Below are 27680 nucleotides of genomic sequence, written 5' to 3'. Positions count from 1 at the left end.
CGCCCAGCCGCGGCGCTGGGGGCGGGGAAGTGAGGGGGTCCAGGTGGGAACGTGCGCGTGAGCTGGGGCGACGCCCCGCCTCTTCCGCCCGGACGCCCGGGAAGAGGGGGTGGAGCCCGGTTAGCGTCCGTGCTCCCAGGCCCGAGGTGGCGGCGAGGTTCCTCTCCCGTGGATGGTTCCCGGTTCCGCTCGCCCGGCGGTTCTGCTCGGTGCCCGCGATGGAGGGCGTGCGCTGGGCCTTTCCCTGCGGCACGTGGCTGCCGAGCCGCGCCGAGTGGCTGCTGGCGGTGCGATCGATCCAGCCCGAGGAGAAGGAGCGCATTGGCCAGTTCGTCTTCGCCCGGGACGCCAAGGCGGCCATGGTACTCACGGGTCTTGGGTGCTTTGAGCCGAGGGAGCAGCTGTTGGGGGAGACGGGCCGGCGACACTCGGGGCGGGTCCGGGCGAGGAGGGTGGGCGCTGCGAGTCCGAGCCTCGGCCTGGCCTCCACGGCCTTTGTCGTCGCTTCCGAGGCCTCGCTCGCGGCAAAAATGAGCCCCTCCCACGTTGTCATTGAAATGGAGACCCTGCGAGAGGGTGGAAAGGTGGAGGGAAGGCCTACGGAGTACTTGGATTTCTTTCCTCGTAATGAATGCTTTTATATTTCTATTTGTTATCTTTTTTATTTTTTGGCTGGGCGCATGCTTGGGCGTCTGCCTATTAAATATCCCACCGCTGCCTGAGGGCACCCTGCACGTGATAGGCCCCCCAAAATACTGGGGGTGTGACTGCCTTTACCTTTGCACACCCCGGAGCTGGAGGAGGCCTAGACCCGCCTCCTTTACCAGGGAAACGGAAGCCCACGGAGGATGCGGCCCCAGGTGTACCTTCCTGACCACATAGCGTGGGAAACAGCATTTTAAATAGGATTACTTATTTTAGTTACGTATTTTTAAGCAACAAATGGAAAGTTGGATTTCAAAATTATTTCTGTGTAGCGCAGTTTGAAACAGCCTGCAATTGCCATCCCTTCAAAAACAGTCATTTCTTGAAATTGTTCCTATATTGAAACACCTTTTCACTTGAAATTTGGGCTAATTCATTAATTTTTTGAAGGCATATTGGTGAATATTTTTGTACTCTTTTTTTTTTCAATTGTAAGAAATTGTGAAGTTCCAAGTATTGCAGTATCTAAAACTCATTGTTAGATGAAGCAAAAAAAAACAACGAAAGGTATCTTACAAAATATTGTATACTTTGTTATACCCCTGAGTTTTTTTGTGTGATTATAGTAATTTCTTAAGTATTAGGTGGAGGTGGGGGAGAGTAGGAGGGAGTGTATGTGAAGATAGATCATGGGTAGCTAGTTGTTGAAAGTGATTGGTATATAGCAGCAAATTTCAACCTTTTTCATATCATGGCACACATAAACTTCTGAAATTCTGCGGCACCCCCAAAAATATAATTTTTTGACCATCTGACCAAAAAATAGGCATAGTTTTGATTTGTTCACTCCTATGGCTGTTGTTGTGTTGGCTGTTGTCATTTTATAATTTGACAATCTAAGGGCAAAGAGGTCAGTGCCCCTGACTAGTCTGATATTGCATGTTTTAAAAATTCTTGATCACACCATTTGGAAATCGCTGGTGTGTAGGATCTAGAAATGCTTGCACATAAACACAGAGATGTATGTACAACAGGGTTTGTTACTCACTGGGGAATTTTTTATAATAGCAAAACTAGAGGCAGCCTAAAATGTCCAATAATGGAGTAAGTCAATCTATTTATACTTCCTTGATACTGTGAAACACTATGCTATAGTTAAAAGTGTACAGAACAGATGGTTATGGACAGATATGGAATAATCCCCAGCACAAGTTAAAAAGATAATACATGGTAGAATACTACATAGAGTAGGATCACATATGTGTAGACAGATAGATAGCAAAATCATATGCATATGAACTTATATTTAGGTATTAAAAAAAAAAGACTGGAAGGATGCCTACTTGTTAATATTGGTTATCTGTTGAGGGGAGAGAATTGCTAAGGAGAGACTTTTTCTCCTATCTTCTTAAGCATTGCTTAAATCTTAATGCAATGTATTTTTTAAAAACCTAAAAAATGTTTAAGAAACCACCAAAATATACTTTACTTTGTATGTTACAGGCAGTGTACTTACACATATCAAATGTTTATGTTTTATTTAACAGGCTGGTCGTCTGATGATAAGGAAATTAATCACAGAGAAATTGAACATCCCTTGGAATAATATTCGTTTGCAAAGAACTGCAAAAGGAAAACCAGTTCTTGCAAAAGACTCATTGAATCCTTACCCCAATTTCAACTTTAACATCTCTCATCAAGGGGACTATGCTGTACTTGCTGCTGAACCTGAGTTACAAGTTGGAATTGATATAATGAAAACTAGTTTTCCAGGTAATGTTGCATTTTTGTAGTACAAGAGTTTGTATCTCCTTGTCTTCATTCATACCTATTTATGAGTAATCAGGCCAGGAGATGTATTGTACTTAAATTTAGGAAAGATATGCTCAATACTCAAAGGTAGTTTATCTGAGAGAGCATATATGTATATATCTAAAGGGTATATTTCTTTGAATATTAATGGACTTCTACATAAAGAATAGATTCTCTCCTGGCCTGTGTGGCTCCTTGTTTGGGCATCGACCTATGAACTAGGAGGTCATGGTCCATTCCGGGTCAGGGCATATGCAGGGGTTGCAGGAGGCAACAGATAGATGATTCTCTCTCATCATTGATGTTTCTTATCTTTCTCCCTCTCCCTCTCCCTCTCCCTCTCCCTCTGAAATCAATAAAAATACATCTTAAAAAAAGAATAGATTCTCCATGTAATGTTTTGTCAGAGGCAAAGTGAAATGTAAAGATTTTTTAATTATACCTCAGCTTGTTAAGAAAGACTAAATTTGAAACTATTTTAGAAGACTTAAATGTGTAAAGAAAAGTTTTTCAATAGCTCTTATTATCTTATTTAAATGATGTTAAATTGAACTGGGCTTGAGTTAATTTTCAGTGGTGTTCTATTAAAAAACATAATACTAATTATAAGAAGTTTGTTTCACTTAAGCATGTCTCAAAATTAAGCAATAAATTGGTTTATTTAAAAGGTAATCTCAATGATAAAGTTTATTGCAGTTCTTAGGAAAAGATGTTATATCTACAACTCTTAGTAGCACATTTATATAAGTAAAAATGAAGAGCAAGCAATTATTGAAATATTTAAGTTGCTTATATTTTGCCTTAGAAATTTGTAATTGGTGGATGTAGGAACTGCTAACATTTATTGTGGGTTGAATATGCCCAGGGAATTTTATAGAACACGGGTTCTCTTAACTATAATTTTTATCATAACATTTAGTGAGCACTTATTGTGTGCCAAGGCATTTTACTAAGTGCTCTGCATATATTCTCCGATTTAATTGTCCCAACCACCCTAAAATGGATATACTGTTGTTTTTATCAAAAGATAAAGTAGCAAAGCAGAAAGCTATTAATAGAGACAACATCTTCCTTATTTCATAGTGCAACTTCTTCAGCTCCACACTACCTCAGGATCTTTTCTTATGTTTTCCTGGGTCTGGAAGATTTGTATTACTTTTATCCCCCACCCCAATTTCTGTGTAGATAATTTATTGAGTGGTTATCTTTCACCTCAGTCTTATTTTAGGGAAGCCTTTGTGAACTTTTAATCTAAGCTAGGTTTTCTCCTTGTAGGCTATCTTGTAAAATGTATTTCCTGCATTCTGGTAATATATCTGTTTATAATTATCAGGATGATTGATTGCCATTCCCCTGGTTCTTATAAGCCACATTAGAGCAGGAACTATGTTAAGCTACATCTGAGTTTGTTCACTATCACATCTCTTAGCACCCTCTCCTAGGTTATAATAATGCCCAGTAAATATTTGTCAAATGGGCTGCTATAGTAAGGTTTCATTCAGAGTATGGCTGTGAACCTCACCTCTCACTTTTGCTGTAATTGTCTTTACCTTGAATTTTCCCACCAGCTACTTGTTCTCTGTCTTGCTCAGAAAACCTTTCTATTACAACTCTATTGTTAACTTTGCTCAGCAAGAGGCTCTGCTAGTAATGACAGGGATTCTTGACCTGAGACCCTGGATAAGCATCAAGTCATTTATTTTAACCTACTGAAATTATTTGCTATATTTTGAGTGAATTTTTCTCAGGAGAGGATCTGTTTTTCAGCAGTGTCATAAAAGGCTTATTCTGAAAGAGCCACCGCTGTAGAGGATTTGGAATGAGCCCTTAAGCTTTCATAATTTTCTGTTGTCCCTATATGAACTTTTCCTGAAGTCAGAAATTACCAGAGAGGCCATTGCTCCTCAGAATGCAGTCAGCTTAATTATATTGAAAGGTTGGCTCATCAGGTTGATATCTGCCTGGAAATTATGCTTTACTGTAAGACATATTTTATTACCAGTTGCCTTGATGGATCCTGTTGGCTTTGATCAACACTAAATAAGTAGGTAATTACTAATCGAAACTTTTAATAAATGATAGGATGATAATTGAGCATTAATTGAAGATCTAGTTTCCTGATAATTTTATTAAGACTTTTTTTACCCCCAACTTTTGTTAATTAATTTGACTAAGCATAGTAGCCATGCCTTTTCCTATTCTTTGGTTCATTGCCAAAAAGCTATGATATATTAAAAAAATCATAAGCCACACAATACTTTCCAGTCGGCACTAGTATTGTTATCATGTCAGTAATTTCTACTAGTGATAACAGTGATGGACATTATTTCTCATTGAGGGTGGGTAGTAGAGAGTGGTTTATTTCACTGGAGAATCATTTGAATCACACTGCTTATCAGAATAAGTAAAGAAATTGTACTAAGGGACATTCCCAAAAGTTACTAAATGATGGAGGGTAAAATTTAGGACAGCCTCAAGTGCATTGTAGTTTGTACTGGACATGTTATTAGATTGTCAACGCTGGAGATGGAGTCAATCTTTGTGGGCATCATTTGTATTTGAAAGACTCATTTTCATTACTCCTATTTTGTCTGCAGGGAAACATGTAGGAACTTGTGGAGTCTTTCCTTGTCACATTAGCCATTTCTACTAGATGCAGATCATTTCCCTCCACCTCCTCCCAGTTCTCCCATTGCTTCTATGGCAGGGAGGAGAAAATATAGTAATGGATTTAGTAATGGGTTTCTTCCTTCTAGCCAGATGCCCACAATTGAGATTATTGCACTACTTTATTTGCTTAATGGAGAAAGGACCTTGATAAAAAAGTAGCTGGTGCATAGTTGGTACCCAGTAAATATTTGTTTAATGAATGTCTAGAGAAAAGTAATTATAAGATATTGGGGACCTTGATAAAATAAATTATCAGTGCAGTACTTTCCTAACCCTTGGGGGGGAAGTGTTTTGTAAGTCATCATAATTTATGTATCATAAGTGTAAAAGAAAGCATAGTTGATAACAGTGATGGCGAACCTATGACACGCGTGTCAGCACTGACACGCATAGCCATTTCTGATGACATGCGGCCGCATGCCGAGGATGAAACATTTGCTGCTCCTGAGGATGAAACATTTGTGAAATAATGTTTTTTCCTCAAAGTGACACACTACCCGAGTTATGCTCAGTTTTTTGGCGAAGTTTGACACACCAAGCTCAAAAGGTTGCCCATCACTGGTTTATAAGCATAACCAATGGACGCAGACAATGGGGTGAGCATGAGGGCATGATTGGTGGTGGGGGGGGGGGGGGCAATGGGGGGAAAAGGTCACATATGTAATACCTTAATAAAAAGCTTCCTTTGTGAATTGTTCAGTTTTGTTCCCATATTTACAAAATAAGGCAAGATAGATATAGTATAAAAACTATGATTTAAATTTGGGAAAAGAGTGTTGCCAGGGCTGACCAGCAGACCCTGAGTGACTGATGAATGGATTACTCCAACACAATGTTTGCTGTGAAAGAGAGGGCTAAGGGACTGCTTGGCTAAAGGAACCAGACAGCCTCAATTGCCTGCCTCGTTAGGCTTTTATTGCAGCAGCAGTTTGAGATAAAGTTTATCTTTTAGATATAATCAGTAGGATAAGTAATATTGGGAGGATACATGTGTTTGTAGTGTCCTTTAAGAAAGGACACCCAGAAATTAAGCATAAAGATTCCAGTAGGCACCCGGGGGTCTGCACGTGCACAGACTTGTTTGGAAAGGTCAAGGAATAATTAGGGGCACCGCCTTCGGCACTCCCCTAAGTCAGAATTCGATAAACAGGGTGGGGACCTTCCGCACCCTTCCCTTTTTTCAGAATGTCCTCCTTACAAACTTTCCAACCAAGTCTCATGCTTCCCCACAACTATGATACTTTTTCCCCAAGGTTTTTACATTTTCTGCTTTACATTGTTATTATAAACTTTTCTGGATATTAATTAGCACAAAATTACTCAATGTTTTGAGATTTAATACTAATTTAATAGCTTTGAAATGACTATCATAGGACTGTTTTCTAGAACAACTGTTACATAAATTAAGTATAATAAGTATAAAGCAAGTTGTATATATGATGGCTAGGACTGCGGTAGGACCTGTTTCTTGTCTCCTTCTAATGTAGCATCTCCTATACTATTTTAATGGCTTCTTAATTGATTTCCCATTTGCTTTTGTACTCACCCCGTTAATACAGAGTTGGTGTGGTCTTTAAACAAACCTACAGCAGTTTTCTTAAAATTCTTAGGTTGGTTCTTTTTAAAAAATATATATTTTTTATTGCTTTCAGAGAGGAAGGGGGAGAGAGAGAGAGAGAAACATCAATAACAATGAGAGACAGTCATTGATCAGCTGCCTCCTGCTTACTCCCTACTGGGGATCAAGCCCCCATCTCAGGCACGTGCCCTGACCAGGAATCTAACCATGACCTCTTGGTTCATAGGTTGACACTCAACCGCTGAGCCAGTGGGACGTAGTTGGCTCTTAATAAAATCTAATCCTTTTAACATGACCCTGTCATCTTATTCTCATTTACCACCATTTGCATTTCTAACTGCTCTCTCTGCTCACTATTTTCTGTCTTTACTCTTTTATTACCTTGAATGTAGCATACTTTGTCTTGTTTAAGGTGGCAAAAAACGTGGTCCCTCTGTTGTTCTTCCACCTACGCTTTCCTTGGGTACCTTGGAAGGATGAGAAGTAGCCAGTGCCTCCTCAGCAGGCTTTTCCTGACTACTTGATCTTCTTCTCCTTCATGCCCTTCTCATCTGTAACTATGACTTAGTTATTTGATTATTATCTGTTGTCCCTCATAAGATAAGTTCAGGAACCATGCTTGTTTCCTTTTTGCCACAGTATACCTAGTACTTAAAAGTGTCCAGCACAGAGCAGGTGCTCAATATGTATTGAATATAAAAATGATATGAGTTCTCATTTTTGCTGAAAATACTAAATTTGTTGAGAAATGAAAAAAATGGCTACACAACCATAATGAAAATTGGTATTCATATCTGATGCTAGTTAGAATGTGAACTGTTCTCATCAGTGACTTATGATTAAAAATAGTTCCTCCTTTGAGTCTTCCTCACTCTCCATTTATCTCCCTAGCTTTTTTCTCCTGCATTTCCATCCTGCTTAGATTCAGTTTTCAGCTTTGTTCCTGCTGCAGTCTATTCCACTGTCATTTCTATCTACATTCTTGTAGATTTGTTTTTTGCAGTATATGCCTAATTAAAGCACTTTTTTTTTTAAGCTTGGATATTTAGAGCCTATAAGTAGCTTAAATAAGTTGCACTTACTGAAAAACCAGGTCTTCACTGGCAGGGAGTATTCCTTCTTCTGTTATTGAATGGATCTATCCCAGTGTACAGAGGATTTGAGTGGGGTCATAATGTAGAACTGGTATTTATTGAGTAACTCGTATGTGTGTGACATTGTGTTAAATGCCTTGTATGCATCATCTTGTTTCATCCACTTAAGCCTAGGATGTAAGTTCAGTTGACCCTTGAACAAACACCGGGCTCAGGAGCACTGAACTCCCATGCAATTGAAAATCTATGTCTAACTTTGGACTCCCCAAAGACTTAACTACAGTCATCCCTCGGTGTCTGCAGGGCACTGGTACTAGGAACCCTTGCGGATACCAGAATCTGCAGGTGCTCAAGTCCCTTACATAAAATGGCATAGAAAAATGCATACAGTCAGCTCCCTGCATCTGTGGATTTCCAACCTTGCATCAAAAATACTGTCTGTCTTCCTTTTGTTAAGTTGTATGAGTTCCTTATATATTCTCAAAGTCACTAATCATCAGAGAAATGTAAATTTAAAACACAGTGAGGTATCACATCTCACACCTGTCAGAATGGCTGTCATCAAAAAATCAAACAACAAGTGCTGGTGAGGATGTGGAGAAAAGGGAACCCTAGTGCACTGCTGGTGGGAATGCAGACTGGTGCAACCATTATAGAAAACAGTATGGAGTTTCCTCAAGAAATTAATTATGGATCTCCATTTGACCCAGTGATCCCACTTCTAGGAATATATCCTAAGAAACCTGAAGTACCAATTAGAAAGAATGTATGTACCCCTATGTTCATAGCAGCACAGTTTACAATAGCTAAGATCTGGAAATAGACCCACGTGCCCATCAGTAGATGAGTGGATTATAAAACTGTGGTACCATGGAATACTATGCAGCATTAAAAAAGAATCTTATCCTTTGACACAACATGGAGGGACCTGGAGAGTATCATGCTAAGTGAAGTAAGTCAGTCAGAGAAAGACAAGTATCACGTGATCTTACTCATGTGGAATCGAAGTAACAAAATAAACTGATGAACAGAGTGGATCCAGAGACTGGAAGCATGGAACAGAGTGCGGAATCTCAGAGTGAAGATGGGGGAGGGTGGGTGGGTGGGAGGTAATCAGCCAAAGACCTTGTGTGCATATATGCATAACCAATGGGGTGCTGAAAGCCTGGGGTGGGGGTAAAATTAAAAAAAAAATGCTGTCTGCAAGTCCTGGCTGGTTTGACAGTGGATAGAACAATGACCCTCGGACTGTAGGGTGCCTGGTTTGATTCCAGTCAAGGGCACATACCTTGGTTGCAGGCTCGATCCCTGGTCCCAGTTGGGCACATTGGGGGGGGCGGGGCAGCCAGTCAATGTGTCTCTCTTACATCTGTGTTTCTCTTTCTGTCTCTCCCTCTCCCCTCCACTCTCTAAAAAATCAATGGAAAATATTTTTGGGTGAGGATTAACCAAAAATATATATATATTTGGTCTGTGGTTGGTTGAATCCACAGGTGTGAAACTCTGGGATATGGTGGATTGACTATGTTTATTGGAAAAAATCCACATGTAAGTGGACTTTTGCAGTTGAAACCCCCATTGTTCAAGGGCCAGCAATGTTGTTATTTTATAGAATAGATTAAGACACTTGCTCAAGGTAACTTAAACAGGAGAAGATCATGGATTTGAACCCATACTACAAAACCTGTGTATTTCGGCATGACACTAGGCCTCTCAATACCAGGCTTTATTGATAATGTTTAAGGATTTACAATCTCTGGAGCTAGGTTAAATTTAAAGTTTTTATAGAGGAACTGATATCTAAGAAGACTTGCCTTACCATTTTTAAAAGAGGCATTATAAACATGAGTGTGGTGTTAGCAAAAGAATAGACAACTTGGAGAGAGAAGAATTAGAGCCCAGTATTTACATATTATCTTTTGAATTGGATTTTATTTTTTGCCATATGAATTTTACTTGATTAAATATACTTGTCTTTTCCTTGATAAATTCTGAATTCTGTCTTATTTGGAAGAAAAAAAAAGGTAAAAGATTTACTCTCTATCGTAGGTTATAGAGTCTCCTAGATTTTAGTTTAAAATTTATTTTTTATATTTAACTGTATTCCTGTAGAATTTGTGTGTATATGTACATAGTATATTTTAGATCCTGATGGCTAAACAATTCTTCCAGCATCAGAGTTGGGTAGATAGGAAAAAACATGTAAAGTGAATGGTATTCTTAAGTACTTGATAAAGTTAGCTCTAAGATTGTTGTGGTAGCTGTTACTGTTATCTATACTAATAATAGAGAAATATGCTAATTATCTGTTACAGTATCACGTCACGACCAGATCAACAGGCTGGATCCTCACCCTCTGCTCAGGCAGCTGCAAGGCCTGGGGTAGGATAGGATATGATAGGAGGGAATAAGAAAGGAGAGGGAGAGGAAGGCAGGCCTGCATGCAGACAGGCCTAGAGGAGAAACAGAAATACAGAAAGGGAACAAGAAATAGATGCAGGAATGGAAAAGGAAAGGAAACGTGGGACTGCACGCAGGAGGGGTGGCGACCGCGGGGTGGGGGGAAGCAGGTGCACCCGGCAGGGCGGTGGTCCCCGTCGCAGGCTGTGGGCAGGGAGGCGCCCATGGGTCCAGGACGGAGTGGTGGACGGTCCGAGGCCTTCTGGGCCGAGGTGCTCCTGCTTTGCAGCGGTGGCAGCAGCTCCTAGGCTGTGCGGGCCTTGGCCACCCTTGCTGGGCCGGGCGTCCTGGGCCAGGAATGGGAGCAGGACGGCAGCGGGGAGGCCGGGGAAGGAGGGGCGGTGAACACCTGGCCGGGCTGAGCCCTGGGCTGGGGGTTAATGAGCCCCCCCCCCCCCCCCCCCAAACAGAAGCTTTAAGAAGGAAGGGAGGGAGGGAAGAACTTTATAAAGGAGTCAGTAGGGAGCAGAGTTAAAGAAGGAAAGAGAATGCATGCGTGTGAACTGTAGGAGCTATAATGAAAATCAAGTATAGTTGTATACTGGGGACAGATTTGAAAAGTAGGAGTCAGAAAATAAAAAAGATAAATGGTAGTGAATAATTAGGCAGGTAGATAGATAGATATTAAAACAGTGCAAGTAAGTAGAGAAGAATGTTTGAGAAGGGTAGGATGAGAGAGAAAGAGGGAGGGAAGAAAAGTTTTAAAGGGGAGCCGGTAGAGCTTAAAAGGAGAATGGGAAGAAGGAAGAAATGGGGGAGGGAGCAAAGCAGGTCTGAGGGAGAAAGTGAAGAAAAAACTTAAGGTGGGAAGGAAGGAAGGGCAGGAATAAAGATAAAGGAAAGAAGGAATGTGAGGAGGGAAGGAGGGTAGAAGATGGGAAGAAGGATGATGGAACAGGAGGAGGAAATAAGGAGGAAAGAAAAGTTAACCCTTTGCACTCGCTCGCTTTTTTCTCGAGCTGCTACCGATGCTAACCGTGTTGAGTCACACTCGACATCCGAGTGCAAAAGGTTAATAAATGATGATTCAGGAAAAAGTATTACATAAAGGAGAGAGAAAAATTGTGTGAGAGGGTGAAGCCAGTAAGGAAGTCAAATACAATTGTGTGTTAAGGGAATAAGATTAAAAAAAAAAAAAAGTTAAGCCCTGACGGGTTTGGCTCAGTGGATAGAGCATCGGCCTTCGGACTGAAAGGTCCCAGGTTCGATTCCTGTCAAGGGCATGTACCTTGGTTACAGGCACATCCCCAGTAGGAGGTGTGCAGGAGGCAGCTGATTGGTGTTTCTCTCTCAATGATGTGTCTAACTCTCTATCCTTCTCCCTTCCTCTCTGTAAAAAATCAATAAAATATATTGAAAATAAAAAGTTAATAGGGGCGACCAGGTCGGCAGGGGAGGGCAGTTAGGAGGATCAGGCAGGCAGGCAGAGCAGTTAGGGCAGGCAGGCAGGTGAGCGATTAGGAGCCAGAGGTCCTGGATTGTCAGAGGGATGTCCAACTGCCACGGGATCAGGCCTAAACTGGCAGTTGGACATCCCCCAAGGGCTTCTGGATTGAAGAGGGTGCAGCTCGGGCTGAGGGACCCCCCCCCCCCCCGCACGAATTTTGTGCACTGGGCCTCTAGTCGTATATAATAAAACCCTAATATGCAAATCAACCAGAACTGTGGAACAACTGGTTGCTATGATGTGCACTGACCACCAGGGGACAGATGTTTAACACAGGAGCTGCCCCCTGGTGGCCAGTGTGCTCCTATAGGGGGAACGCCACTCAGCCAGAGCTGGGCTCATGGCTGGCGAGCGCAGCGACAGTGGCTCGAGTCTCTCCCACCTCTGCTGCAGGTGGGCGGTAAGGAGCCACGGGTCCTGGACTGTGAGAGCCCCGGACTGCGAGAGGGATGTCTGACTGCCAGCTTAGGCCTAGATCCCCTCGGCAGGCGGACATCCCCCGAGGGAGTCCCAGACTGCGAGAGGACGCAGGCCGGGCTGAGAGGACCCCCCCCCCATCCCCCCGAGTGCACGAATTTCATGCGTGGGCCTCTAGTATGTATATAATGTTGTTTCTAGAATGATGGTAAGAATATTAAAATCAGTGTGGATGTTTATTAAAAATTCAAATTTTTTTGAAACTACCTAGCTTACTGAACCAGAATTTCTGAGATGCACCTAAGGATTCTATATATAAATGAGAGGCCCAGTGCACCAAACTCGTGCACTGGAGGGGGGTGGGGGGGATCCCTCAGCCCAGCTTGCGCCCTCTCACAATCCAGGACCGCTGGCTCCTAACTGCTCTCCTGCCTGCCTTCCTGATGTCCCTAACTGCTAGCCTACCTGCCTTATGCCCCTAACTCCTCCCTGCCTGCCTGATTGCCCCTAACCACTCTGCCTGCCTGCCTCATCGCCCCTAACTGCCTTTGTCTGCCTGCCTCATCGCCCCTAACTGCTTCTGCCTAGGCCCCCACTGCCGTGGCTTCGACAGAAGGATATCTGGAACGACGTTTGTAAGGTCATTTGGCTGTCCAGTCTAATTAGCATATTACGCTTTTATTATAGATAATTTCCCAGGTTAGACATATTGATGCTTGGACAACATATTAGGTGTAATTTACAGAGTCAGCAAAGAAAATGATTATAACCAACATTTAAATAATCATAAAGTCCTTTAGATCTTTGTTTCACACTGTATAACAATATGGTTAGAGTTAGGTTTTAATAATAAATAGAACACAATAGAATTGTATAATTGGTCTGACTTCTTAAAGGATGTCTTTTAAGCTTAGATAGCCAAGAAACTACAAAGTCAGCTGATGTGATTAATTTCATATTATGTCTTTTTTCTCACAAACCAGGGAATATATTTGTGGCAAAATCTGACAAAGGTTAATGTTGTTAATATATAAAATGCTTGTGATGCCCTAGTCGGTTTGGCTCAGTGAATAGAGCGTCAGCCTGCGAACTGAAGGGTCCCAGGTTCAATTCTGGTCAAGGGCACATGCCCGGGTTGTGGGCTTGATCCCCAGTGGGGGACTTGCAGGAGGCAGCCGATCCATGATTCTCTCTCATCATGGATGTTTCTATCTCTCTTTTCTTCTTCCTTCCTCTCTGAAATCAATAAACTATATTTTAAAAAAAATGCTTGAGTATTAATAGGAAAATCACTTAAGACTTACTTGATGAATGGACAAAGAACCCGAGAAAACAATTCACAAAAGAGGAAATATATATAACAACTACCCCAACAACTTTAGATCTAAGATTTATTAAGTACTTAATAGTTCTGGGCACTTTACATCTTTATTTCTTAACTAGAGGCTCGGTGCACTGATTCGTGCACCGGCGGAGTCCCTTGGCCTGGCTTGCACCCTCTCACAATCCAGGACCCCTCGGGATGTCGAAGAGCTGGTTTTGGCCTGATCCCCACAGGCCAAACTGAGGGACCCCACCGGTGCACAAATCTATGCACTGAGTTGGTTTCACCTGATCCCCGCAGGTCAGGCCGAGGGACCCCACCAGTGCACGAATCCGTGCACTGGGCCTCTAGTATGCATGTAAGATCTTTGGTTAATCTTTTCCGGCCCTTCCCCTTCCCTCTGAGATTCATCAGTCTGTTCCATGTTTCCATGCCTGTGTGTTGAGTGTCTTCCCCCTGGTGGTCAGTGCGCGTCATAGCTACCATTTGGACGGTCGCTTAGGCTCTTATATAGATAGATATGGCCAACTTTTTGTCACTAATTTATAGCTTTAAGAAAGTAAATTCATCCCATCCCAGCACCCTTAAGTCTTAAACTATTCCAACATTAACTTTAAAACCTACATCTTATCTAAATATCAACTCAAAAAGTTCTAAATCTCATTATCTGAATCATCTAAATTAGGCCTGGGTGAGACTCTGTGTGATGCAATGTGGGACAAAATTCCTCTCTCATCAGTGAATCTGTAAAACGGGAGAAGAAATCATCTGCTTCTAAAACACGTTGGTGGGGCAGGCACATGGTAGACATTTCCATTTTAAAAGGGAGAAGTTGGAAGGAAAAAGGGGTCATGCATGGGTCTCAACCAAGCTCAAAACCCAGGGGAGCAAATTGCATCAGGTGTCAAGGCCTAAGTTTAATACTTTGTGGCTCCCTGCTCTGTCCTTTGGCTCCTCAGGGTGGCCCCACCCTTTGCCCTTCGACCCTGCTTCTGGAGTCCTTCCATTTACTTGAAGGATAACACCTTTGCAGCCAAGTAGCCCAAACTGCAGGCCCTTTTCTTGCCTGTGTGTACTGATACATGTAGGTGTTGATAAATGCACGTTGGAATAAAAACACTAAGCAACTGCAGTTTGGGCCTGCCTAAGTGGTGGAGAGTTTCAAGCCTGTGTCATCGTATTTCGATCTAGTGTTCTGTGCTGAGCCACTTGTATGGAGGGCTTAAGAGCTCCTTTGACATTAGCATGCCACAGGCTTTGTGGTAGTTTATGAAACCTATATTAGCAGCTTAGACATTTTTGTTTTATTCTGAGTTTGTATCTGGATAAATTCCCAGACAAGTGAGCTGGTAAGTCAAGCATTATTGTATACACTAGAGGCCCAATGCACAAAAATTCGTGCAGGAGTAGGCATTCCTTCCCCCAGCTGCTGACACTGGCTTCCCTCCAGCACCTGGGACCCGGGCTGGCTTCCCCCGGGCCGCCCACAGACACCCAGGACCCGGCTGGCTTCCCTCCAACCCAGCTTCGTCAGGAAGGACGTCCGGTCTAATTAGCATATAACTCTTTTATTATTATAGATATTAATGAAGGTTTACAATAGCAGCCTAGGGAATTGACTATAAATTATCTTGTTGTAGGTTAATACTATGTGTTTAATAAGCTTCCGAGTTGCTGTATGACCTTGATTAGTTTATTATTGTGAACATTTAGTTAATATCTAATACTGCTTTCCTTCAAGATTAAACTAGAAGATGGGGATTCTGGTTTTTTAAAACTTGATCAATCTATATAAATTTTAAGTAATTTTATCGTATGTGTATACTTGTTTCTACATGTGCAGTAGTAGATAAAAATGAAGATTGTAGTAAACATGAATATGTGATGGTATTATTAGGCAGGTTTGCCAGTTGGTATGTCCAATAATTGTGCTGTCTTCAGATAGTTTGAAGGACAAATTACTATTGTGGTATTTCCTACTGATTTTTTTTATTAAATATTTTGTCCAGTTTCTCTAGCTGTTTTTCTTCATTTATATACAAACACACACACACACACACACACACACACACACACACACACACACACACACATATATATATATGTTTATTTCAGAGAGGAAGGGAGAGGGAGAGACAGAAACATCAATGATAAGAGAGAATCATTAATCAGCTGCCTCCTGCATGCCCCCCGACCAAGCTCAAGCCTGCAACCTGGGCATGTGCCCTGACCCTGACCCTGACCCTGACTGGGTTTCGAACTGTGATCAGCTGGTTCATGGTCGAAGCTCAACCACTGAGCCATACAGGCTGGGCTGATTTTTTGTTGTTTTGTTCAAATTTTCTAAAAGTCCTTGAGTACTCACCCACTTTGTATTTCCACCACAATGCCACAGGGTGGCACTGTTGTGCTTTGGCTGAATGTTTACAAAATCATCTTTTTCTTTTGCCGTCAAATCTCTTATTTTGTAGAATAAATAAGATGCTTTCAAAAGTATATGAAAATGCACTCATATAATGTACTTTTAGTTGTACATAATCAGTTATATTATTGCTTTCCAGTGATTGTGCTAGGTTGCTTTTTGTGTTAATCAGATTTATTGGCATGCATATTTAAATGTTTTTTTCTTGATTGCCCCATCATATTTAGTTAAAAATCAGAGGGCTTAAAGATTATGAAATTGTAACTTGAAGAAACTAACAAATAAAATTACTCTGTATATGACAACAAGTATATCTTTTAAAATTTTAGGCTTTTATATAGTATTGTTAAACTACAGTTCCGCTCCAATTATATAATGCTGTCTTCCAAATCCAAGGTAGCTAGCTTCCCATTGTTATTATTTACCCTGTTTGTGCCAGAATCTATTCAGGAGGAAACAGTTCATGATTTATGTAGCTATTGTGCTCCCTTTAGTTAAAATCTTCAGATGTACTTTCATCACTTTGGCAAGCTTGCTTGCTTTACTTTCTTTAGTGTGTAATTTATCAAGCCAGTATGTAGTAGTGATGCTTGCATTTTAACAGGATAGTTCTTATTAAGGGCCTTAAGGAATAAGCATGACTATCACAGGGATTCATAGCCCTGGGGCTCCTAAGATCAACAATGCTATTACATGAAATGCCTTTATAGCTTTGCTGGGCTACTTTTAGGAAATAATAGTTTTAAATTAACAAACATTAGACATCAGTTGAATTCATAAAATGAATTGTAATGTTATTCTTGAGAAAATGAGAGGGCTAGGAATACATAGATGAATTAAGTGAGTTTAATGAACTTGAAAATAAAAGAGGATCTTTGTCTTGAATGAAAGGACCATGTATTATTGTGGGGTTGTTGGAAATATCTCCTGGCTAAACAAGAGGAGACCTTTGGCTGTCTTGAAGTGGGGATGATGGGGGAAGCTTAATTTTGAGGAGAACTGCTCTTAGTAGAAAATAACTATGGGAACGGTACTTCTTTACTGTAGGACAGTGATTTTCAACCAGTGTGCTACAAGAATTCTTAAAGCATGCAATACCTAACTATTTAGTTAGGGGTACTAACCTTTTTTCCCTTAGACTGTTAAATTTAAAGATGACAACAGCCAATACAACAATAGCCTTGCAGTGTGAATGAATCGAAATTATACCTATTGTTTTTATATGTCAAATCAGCAAAAATACATATTTTTGGGTGTGCTGCAGAACTTTAGTAAATAGTTTATGTGTGCCATGAGATGAAAATGGTTGAAAATTGCTGCTGTAGGAGAAATTTTAAGCTCCCTATGAAGATAAGGATCACATCTCTTTTCCTCATCATGATAGTCCCAGCGTCTAGCACTTGGGCACTTGAGTGTGAATAATCATAAGAGTGCTAATTGTTGAATTGTCACGGGGGAGATAGTTATTACATGCCAGTAAAGCATTAAGTAAGGGGATTTGACATCTTTTTTCCAGACATGCTGTGTTGGCAGATGTCATTTTTTAAGACTTGTAGTCTATCAGTTAAGAATGTCAGATTTTGGAGTTGGATATTTTAGAAATGGGAGGCAGAGTAGATAAGCTACTTTGACAGAATCTCCAGAGGGACTACATTCAAGAGGTTTTCTGGAAAATAATGGGGCACATTTAGGAAATAACTTACCAAATAATGGTTAACATTCATTTATTCATATAGTAAACATTTGTGCTTACCTACCTTGCCTTGGGCCCAGTTTTCTGATAGGCCACTTAAACTGTAAGTGTGTGAGGGCAAGAACCATGACTGGCTTGTTTTAACGATTAGTTCAGTACATATTTGTGTAATATTTTCACATATTTTACATACCTGTAATAAATGGATGATAATAGAAAGTTCCTGCCTAATAATAGTAAAAAGAGTCAGACACATAATTATAATATTTTGAAAAATACAATATGAAAGGCATACTGTATATTTTAATTTGTGTCTTAGTCCTTTACTCTAGGAATCAGATTCTTTGAGTTCTGTCCTTTTTGTCATGTATTTTTAGAATGCTATGTAATATTTTGTTGTCTGTGGAAGTAGGTGAGTTAGGGATATACTACAAATATTTTTTAAATGAGCCTGATTCATAGTATCCCCAAAAGAATTGAAATTAAAATCTGTTTTATTTGGAGAAGTAATATTACAAAACATTAAAACAGTTATTTTGGATGAAATAAGTACATTTTCCAGTCATGGTAATAACTTATAAAGGAACAACTTTCAGCATTCAACCCATTTCCAATAAATTATAATAAAGAAATTATTCCCCATTTTTCCTATTATATAGCAAAATAAAATTTAAACCCCAGGGTAGACTTGCTCTATTTTAAGAGTTCTTATGGATTTTATTATATTCTATTATATATAGGGATTTTCTCCTGACTAAAACGTACAACATGTTTGGCTGCTAAATTTTTTCAAAATTTTAGGGGCATCTATTGATATAACCACCTGGTTTCTCTCCTTAAATACTGAGTAATTCACAGACTTTCATTATTGCTATTAGCCTATCTTTTTTGGGGGGCTAAACCCAGCTTGTCACAGTGTGTTATTCTTTTAATTCCCAACTTAATTTTGCTTAAGATTATTGTGATTATTCAAAAGTAAGGTTGGGCTATAGTTTTATGTGCTATCTTTAACAGTTTTGGTAATAGAATCGCTGTTTTTAATTTACTATTTCCTCAATTGACAGGTCGTGGTTCAATTTCAGAGTTCTTCCATATTATGAAGAGAAAGTTTACGAATAAAGAATGGGAAACAATCAGAAGCTTTAAGGATGAATGGACTCAGCTGGATATGTTTTATAGGAATTGGGTATAATCTCTTTCTAATTTTCAGAGTAAACGACTGAAAATATTTCATTATCTTTGCAAAAAGTAGGAGCAGAAAAATTTGGGTTATTACTTGGGAACTTAATTCTTATGTATGCATTATTGCATTATAATGACATTTAAGAAAATATTTAATACTCAATTAGAAGGTTTACTTTTGGAGCTAAAACAAGGCATTTTGTTTATCACTTTTTAGAATTGTTTTCTGTCCTAAAGGAACTCATACAGATGAGGCTTTATTTAACAAACACTTATATAAAATTTAGTATATGCTGAAAGACATTAAGTGTTTTATAAGTTAGCTAATTTAATTATTATGAAAGACCTATGAGGAAAGTACTATTGTTGTTGCATGTTACACGTGAGAAAGTGGAGGTACAGTGAACTTAAATGATTTGCCTTAAGATTATACAGCTGGTTTGTCTCCAGGCCTACTTTATTGCATCCAGTAAAAGATCCAGCTTTTTGGGGCCTGTAGAGTTTATGAAAAATTTTATCTACTAAAAGCTCTAAGAGAAAATGTTTTTCTGTATCTTAGGCTCTGAAAGAAAGCTACATAAAAGCCATAGGTGTTGGACTAGGATTTGAATTGCAACGGCTTGAATTTGATATGTCCCCATTAAACCTGGATTTAGGGCAGGTTTATAAAGAAACACGTTTGTTTCTGGATGGAAAAGAAGAAAAGGAATGGGCATTTGAGGTAAGAAATTGACCAGATTGCTATAACTGTTGTAAGGACTTGCTAATTTTGTGCATTTGTGTGAGATTAATTTGGGGAGGCTAGTCATTGGAATGAAACGCAGCTGGAATTGAATCCTGGTGCTCTGAAGATGAAGTCAGGGAAACTGAGAATCTGCAATATTCAAGCTGATACTGGAAAGATTAGTCAGAGTGAGTTAAGAAAAATGAGAAGGGAAAGAGGCCCTGAATGGAAAGAGCTCTCTGTATGCACAGCCAAAGAAGCCATGCTGAGGGGCTTCCATGTTAGATTGGTAACATCATATAGGGCATTATGGATCAGGTTGAAGATGTTTTCTTTCTGTAATTGATTCTTAGTTGCTAGGAGAGAAACCCCACATAAACTCATTTCATCCAGAAAGATACTATATAGGCTACTAGAGTGCTTCATGTAACTGGCCCACAGGATTCACTAGAATTAAGGACTCGAAAACTCAGAACTCTTTTCTATTTTACTTTTGCCTTTCTATATATCCTGGCTTCAGTTTTCTCCCACCATTGTTTCTCATTTTGTACATCGGCTTTCTTAGCTTCTGGTTTGTGTAGCAGGAATGACTGCCTACCACTCTTACCTATAACAGTTTACAGGTTAAAACCCAACAGAGATTGGTGAGCTCTCTTTCTGTTCCAAGTCCTAAGAGTCCTGGAGGAGGGACTCCCAGACCTAGCTTGGATCTGATGCTTATCTTCTGACTAGTCACTGTAGCCAAGGAAGTGGTCTGCTGTAATTGATCCAGCTTGGATCAGGTGTTCAGAGCCCAGCAAATGGGTTGAATACTAATGCAGTTATTGCCGCAGTAATCATCTGAATTGTGTTCAGAGTAGGTGGGTGCCCAGAATAAAGAATTAGTGATGAGTAGATAAAACGAGAAGTGTTCACCAATTTTCTCAAAAAGAATTTAACCAGTATTTACTAACAGAGAGTGATAAGGTCAGATTTGTATTTTAAGACCGAGTTCTGTCTAGGTGGAGGTTAAGGAAGTGAGATGTCAAAGATGTTATGATGTTATGATCAATTCTGTGACTTCTATGGGACCCTCTATTGAAAAAATGAATACTAGGGAGCAAGTTGAAGGTGTCGGTGAATAGAATGAAGGGCTGGGATAGGGGTAAAAATCATGGTCGTTGACATGTGCATGGTAGTTGAAGCCAGGGGGGTTAAGTTGCCACTGTGAGGTTACCTAAATTTGAAGAGAGGAAGGCCCTAGGACAGCATCCTGAGAATACGAATAATTAAAGGTGGAGTGGAGGAGACAAAAAGAATGACAAAAACAGTTAGAAATAAAACAAGAGAGTAGTGTTAGGGGATCCAAGGCGGGTAGAAAGTATTTTGAGAGTGAGAGCTGGGTTAAAATTGCTAACATACCGAGTAAGGTAGGGATTTTATCAATTAAACAGTAAATGATATTTAGGATATTTTAAGAGTACAATTTTAAAAATTGTAACCAAAATTATGTAAAAACCTTTAGTACTTACAAGGTTAAACCTTAGCCATTTCACTCATGGGGAGAGAGAGAGTAGGCCTAGTAGCAAGGTGAGGAGGGAAGAGTCAGTGACTGGGCCAGATGAGCTTCACCTTTTTGGGTGGTAAAGATGTCTGAGTTCTTAGGACCAAATAGATGCTGTGGAAAGTGGTGGCCACTGGGCCTGAAGTGTCTAGAAAGGACCACACTCAAAAGGAACTCCAAAAGGAAGAGGCAGTGGGCAGTCTGCTAGTTGCTGAGGGCAGGAATTGTCTTGAATACACTGCTAGCTCTAGGCAGTGGTACAGAGAGCGCTAAAGAACTGAAAGTACCACAGGTGCCCACCCGGTGAGATAAGCTAGCATTCCATAGTTCATATGACTCGGGGTTCTAAGCACGGCCTTAAACAGCTTTGGCCATTACTCTGCCCCTTTCCTGCAGTCCCCTTCCTTTGTGTCCCCTACCTTAAGGAAACCAGAGGGAAAGGAAGAGTGCAAGAGCAAGGTGAGGCCAAGGGGGAAGATTGTGCATTTGTTCTAGGAGTGAAATGGGTGTGTGTGTTTTTTAAGCTGAAAGTGACTAAAGAGCTTGTCCAGGAGCTGGGAATGGAGATGCATCAGGGTACTTTGGAAGGCAGCCATGGAAGAGTAATGAAGTTCTTCACCAAATGTCCCTGAGTGTTTTGTCAGTTCAGTGTACCAGATACCAAAGTAAGGAAGCCATGTGTATTAGATGCATATATTTAGGCGTGGGTTGTTTATTACACTATAAGCAGGCCCAGGAAGAGGGAGTGAATTGAACAGAATGAGTTTGGTGGTGTGGACACCCAGAACTGGGGTTGAAGAAAGAGGATGAGTATAGAGCAAGGAAGGCATACGTGGAGTTGAGGAACGACGGTGGGAGGTTCCTGCCACGGCATCTCCAGAGCACCCACAAGGTAAAGAGCCAGCCTTTGGGGCATGCAGCTGAGGAAGGACTACGACAGCCCTGGCATGAGTGATCTTCACGGCCCTTTCCTCCCCTTCACCCCTTTGCATGTGCGCTCACACGCTAAATTCACCCAAGCTGGAAGAACTAGAGACAGCGTAGTGAATTGGGGCTGGGGGTCTGCAGTTAGAAGAGAGATGAAATCCAAATCAATCCCCTTCCCCGTTGGAGGCTCCCAAACCTGAATTAGATTTACGCTGGGTTAGTGGGAGGAGGAAGGTCGTTATGAGGTGAGAATAAAACTGAATTTGGATCAAACGGCATAGCGTCTTGATTGAGAGAAAGTTTGATACATGGGGGTGACTAAAAATGAGACCTGTTCAAGATTTCATCCAAGGAAAGAGAAATGAATTGTCAGAACTTGTTTAAAGGGAAATGTGACAGAGAACAAGTTGCCTTCTATTCCTGCACTATGTTGTCTAGCTCCTTTAGTAAATGGAGAACAAGGTGTGAAGCCCTTCCCACTTTTTACATGTAACTCTAAATGAAAGATCTGCACTGATCAGCTTGGCCGCAGTCTGCTTTCCTCTTCCCCTACTATGTAGATACTACTTCCTGAAACACCAGGGTCATGACCAAACACCATTAGCCCCACGCCCAGGTTTTTCCCAGATGTATTTGTTGACTAAATTTAAATACACAGGCCATTTGAGGAAGTACTGTCGCCTGGGTTGGACACAGGACAGATCCCTAGTAAAAGCAGTACATGTCAGAGACTATGGTTTTCATTAATGCATAGAGCAGTGAATATCTGAACTGTGGTAGACTTATACATTCTCTTCATAGTGTGAGAACGGATTTAGCTAAGCTGAGGGGGGAAGGTCCTATTTCTGCAGGCAGCCTTAAAAGAATGACCCCTGCAGGGGTCAAAGCTGCATATATGTAGCAACCTTAACTTCAGGTGTACATTTGGAAGGTATCTGTTGACACCCAAGTAAATGATGCAGAAGGCAAAGGATACTAGGCTCATCCAAGCAGAACTAAAGGACAGTGCCTCATAGGATATATGTAAAACGCTACATGCTGAGAGAAAAGGGGCATTTATTTCCTTGAGGATTCAAAAGAACACTATCAGTGAAAATTACGTGAAGAAAGAGATTCTTAAAAATATCTACTTAGTGACTTTAGTAACATTCAAGAAAAGAGCATATCTGAAATGGAAGATGGGAGCCTTAAGGGAAGAATAGGCTTAGCATTTTAGTGGACTTAGTGGACAGACTGAATGAGAAAACTGGTTATTGCCCAGGATTACCTCTGATATGCACCTAAGATGCAGAAACTGTAGAACTGCTGATCTAAGTGGTTTTCCAAAAGTAATTTTGTAGCCAAAACATCTCTGTATGTTATAATGTTCAAATTATTAACATATTTAGTGTAAAGAGTGGGAGGACAACCATGTGTTAAAAAGTATAGTTTGGTTTATAATAAACTAGAGGCCCGGTGCACGAAATTCGTGCACGGAGGGGGGGTGTCCCTCAGCCCAGCCTGTACCCTCTCCAATCTGGGATCCCTCTCACAATCCAGGACTGCTGGCTCCCAACTGCTTGCCTGCCTGCCTTCCTGATTGCCCCTAACCACTTCTGCCTGCCAGCCTGATCACCCCCTAACCACTCCGCTGCCAGCCTGGTTGATGCTTAACTGCTCCCCTGCCAGCCTGTTTGCCCCCAACTTCCCTCCTCTGCCGGCCTGGTCACACCTAACTGCCCTCCCCTGCAGGGTTGATCGCCTCCAACTGCCCTCCCTTGCAGGCCTGGTGCCTCCCAACTGCCCTCCCCTGCTGGACATCTTATGGTAGCCATCTTGTGTCCACATGGGGGCAGGATCTTTGACCACATGGGGGCAGCCATATTGTGTGTTGGAGTGATGGTCAATCTGCATATTACGCTTTTATTAGATAGGATAGAGGCCTGGTGCAGGGGTGGGGGCCAGCTGGTTTGCCATGAAGGGTGTTCCGGATCAGGATGGGGGTTCCCTTGGGGCGTGGGGCAGCCTGAGCAAGGGGCCTGTGGTGGTTTGCAGGCCAGCCACGCCCCCTGGCAACCCAAGCAGAGGCCCTGGTATCTGGAATTTATTTTCCTTCTACAATTGAAACTTTGTAGCCTGGAGTGGAGGCCTAGGCCTGCCAGGGCAGGTGGAAAGCTTGGCTTTCTCCGTTGCCGGGGGCAACCTTGGCCTGCTCTCTCCAGCTCCATGGCTACCGCCATTTCTGTTTGGATTTGTTTACCTTCTATAATTGAAACTTTGTAGCTTGAGTGGAGGCTTAGGCCTGCAAGGGCATGCAGAAGCTTGGCTTCCTCCGTTGCCTGGGAAACCTTGCTCTCTCTGGCTGTAGCCATCTTAGTTGGGTTTATTTGCATATCTGCTCCTGATTGGCTGGTGCGTGTGGCTTGTGGGTGTAGCAGAGTTAGGGTCAATTTGCATATTACTCTTTTATTAGGTAGGATATTGTGAGCTTGTTTTCACCTAAAGGGAAAATAACTTTAAAATATTAAATCTTTTCTAATACTTAACTGATTATATTTTTCCTCTTTAAATGTATTTTTCTAAATTTATTCTTATTGAATTTTAGATTTTATTAATTTGGATATCTTAAAATATGAAGATAAGAAAAACAGGGTAAAGGGATATAAAGTTCCTAAGTAATTCAGTTTCTAATTGTAGTTTGCTTTAGTAAAGTGGCTTTTTAGTGAAAATTTTGTTTAATATTTTTATTTCAGACTAAAGGGTCAAAATGTATTTGACTTCTCCTTAAGTATTTGGGGGAAGTGAGGGAAAATGTGTGTGTGTGTGTGTGTGTAGAGAGAGAAAGATAGGTTGAGATTTTAAAGATGTAAACAAAAGTATATCTAAGTTTATGTATTTAGTAATCTGTATTTTTTACTTACCTTTTCTTTTTTTTAGGAAAGCAAAATAGATGAACACCATTTTGTTGCAGTAGCTCTTAGGAAACCCGATGGATCTAGACATCAGGATGTAAGATTTTAAGATTTCTCTGACTTCCCTTTTATTTTATTTTTTTAAACTATATTTTATTGATTTTTTACAGAGAGGAAGGTAGAGGGATAGAGAGCTAGAAACATTGATGAGAGAGAAACATTGACTAGCTGCCTCTTGCCACACCCCCTACCGGGGATGTGCCCGCAACCAATGTACATGCCCTTGACCAGAATCGAACCTGGGACCTTTCAGTCCTCAGACCGACGCTCTATTCACTGAGCCAAACCGGTTTCGGCTGGTTTCCCTTTTAACTCATCTCCTGAATTAGAATTTTTGGATGTATGACTCAGTAAGTCGACATTGTAAACAAATAACACAGGTTATTGCTGTGTACAAGAAGTGTGAGAATCGGGTTATTTCATATTTTTCTGAATTTGCTATATTGGCAACATATACGGGGTATAAAACAATTAGAAATCCTACTATGTTGTACTTAATATTACTGAAATGTTATTTGGTCTTATTTGTTATTTTCCTAATTATAAAGTTGATCATAAGGTTAACATGCAGTATAACTGTCAGGTAATCAATTTTTCCCTTTTAGGCTTCATCCCAAGATGATTCTAAACCATCCCAGAGGCAGTTTACTGTTCTTACCTATAATGATTTAATCTCATCTGCTGTTCCTATGACGCCTGAAGATCCTTCATTTTGGGACTGTTTTTGCTTCACAGAAGAAATTCTGATACGAAATGGTACAACGTCATGATATGACAAGTAACAAAGGGAAGTGAAAGCTGTTTGTAATATTCTGTATTCACTAAAAAATAAAGGCCTGATACTATTATACTATTAAATTTTATTTCACAAAACAGTTTGAAAAAGAAAAACAACTTTTCCTATTATAAAGCTTACTCCCAGTTCAAAATGGCTTAGTAGAATACATGTTTACCTTTTCTCCCTCCCCAGAATCTCATGAATTGACAGAAGAAATAGAAAAGGGAGGCAGAACTTTAGTTGACACAGGCACCCCTTGGTTCACTGCACTTTGCTTTATTGTGCTTCACAGGTGTTGGGTTTTTACAAATGGTTAGCAAGACCCTCCACCAGCAAAACGATTATTATGGTAATCTGGGACTGAATCTGCAATATCTGAAGCATGCCTGTACATGTTTATTGTAGAAAAACAGAAAATGCAGTAAGGGAACATTTAAAGTCCTGTCTTTCAGACATAACTATATCAGAGGTAACTATTTCTAAACCATTTTATTGGCAAATGAGTCCATATTAATGTATTTGTTTTTAATAAAAAATGGGAACATACTTTTTTTTTTTAACTGCACATCTACTGTTCATAAATACTTCTGTGGCAAAACTTTTCCTGGCTCTAAAGTATTCTATTGAATAGCTAATATCAGTTAGGATGCTTTGACCAGAGGTAACAGTGTCTAAATATAATTGAGATAATAAATGTTCTCATACATTTATTATCTCATACAATACACAGTTGAGAGGGGTCATTAGAGAGACTTCTTTTGCCTCAGCCTCAGTTTGTTTTGCCTTAGACTTGGCTCATGTTTATGAGAGCTGCTGTGCTATAACTTCCATTTCATGTCATAAAATTGCATATAAAAATAGGGAAGGCTGTTACTCTTCTCACCTCTCAGTTTTGTCAGTGAGGAGGACATTTCCCATGAGTCCCCAGAAGATTTCCCCTCAGTTTCCCTGGACTCAGGTCAGATCACTGAGAAAGCCAATGTGGACTCTGGGAAGCAGACTGGGTAAAGAAGATGCTGAAGTGAGGTGGGGAGAATGGCATCCAGGGAAAATTACCGCCTGTGGTAGGGGTATACCACAATTGACTCATTTTTTCCTCTGTTAGACATTTGATTTACTCTAAGCAGTGGTGCAGTGACTATCCTTGTAAACACATTTTGAGATATGTGCTTATGTCCTTGAGAAAGTTTCTGGAATTGGAATGGTTTGGCTCAAAGGGATTACACTTTTGTAGAGCTTTGATAAAAATTGTCAAATTGCTCTCCAAAACGGTGGTGCAACTTGCACTTCAAGTTAGTTTTAAATGTGTGACCCACCCTTTCACCCTCCACCTGCATACTCCCTGGTAAACTCTAGATTTTTTTTTTTTAAATTTAATCTTTGCCAATATAAGTGGAAAATGGTTCCTTATTTTTTAAATTTCTATTTCTTTCATTACAAATAAGATTGGTATGTCAGTGTTGTTATTGGCTGTTTGTATTCCTTCTTTAATGAACTGCCTGTTCATTGTCTTTGCCTGTTTTCATTTTAGTAAATAGGACTTTATTTCAAGTGGGAACATAATATATAAAATGCCAAGACCATCATATTGATGACAGATCTATGATATGGTTGTAGTGCATGTCTTGGGGAGTTAGTCTTGTTATTGCTTAATATCAAAAAGTGAAATAAGTTTATTGTTTCCATTACTATAATTGAAAGTTGTGTGAAATTAGATGCTTTGCTTAGTAAAAAAAAATTGGAATGTTTTATAATATTTTATTAAGCATGCCCAAATAGTCCAAGAATAGTAAATAACGTGTTTTAAATGGATCAAATGGCATTTACAATAGGAGAAATGGCATCATTATCCTTAGCATGAATGTAATGGTAATATGAAAAACTGTCATCTGTCTTGTCATTATAATAATAAAATGATTAACATTAAATTTTTATGAGCCAGATATTGTGCTAGATTTTGTTTTTGTTTTTCTATTCTTTCTGAATCAAAGTGGCACATTACACATACTTTA

The 27680-nt window shown here is 40.4% G+C and overlaps 1 protein-coding gene across 1 annotated transcript; it reads left to right on the top strand.

Annotated features, from left to right (window-relative positions):
• Positions 1-89: 89 nt before the first annotated feature.
• AASDHPPT (aminoadipate-semialdehyde dehydrogenase-phosphopantetheinyl transferase) lies at positions 90-27611 on the top strand. The gene is made up of 6 exons (XM_079787437.1): positions 90-362; positions 2193-2418; positions 18628-18749; positions 19305-19466; positions 24856-24927; positions 25496-27611. Exons 1-6 carry the CDS (start codon positions 219-221, stop codon positions 25658-25660), a joined length of 891 nt encoding a protein of 296 aa, XP_079643563.1. The 5' UTR covers positions 90-218; the 3' UTR covers positions 25661-27611.
• Positions 27612-27680: the final 69 nt, after the last annotated feature.

The sequence above is a fragment of the Cnephaeus nilssonii genome, assembly GCF_951640355.1.
Source record: "Cnephaeus nilssonii genome assembly, chromosome: 13".
Taxonomy (NCBI): domain Eukaryota; kingdom Metazoa; phylum Chordata; class Mammalia; order Chiroptera; family Vespertilionidae; genus Cnephaeus; species Cnephaeus nilssonii.
This window is presented reverse-complemented; position numbering and strand designations above follow the sequence as displayed.

Excerpts from the sequence above, each read along its gene's own strand:
- AASDHPPT (XM_079787437.1), top strand. The coding sequence starts at position 219 with ATGGAGGGCGTGCGCTGGGCCTTTCCCTGCGGCACGTGGCTGCCGAGC. Across the intron at positions 363-2,192 it reads GGGACGCCAAGGCGGCCATG|GCTGGTCGTCTGATGATAAG; the intron begins GTACTCACGGGT and ends TTTATTTAACAG. Across the intron at positions 2,419-18,627 it reads AATGAAAACTAGTTTTCCAG|GTCGTGGTTCAATTTCAGAG; the intron begins GTAATGTTGCAT and ends CTCAATTGACAG.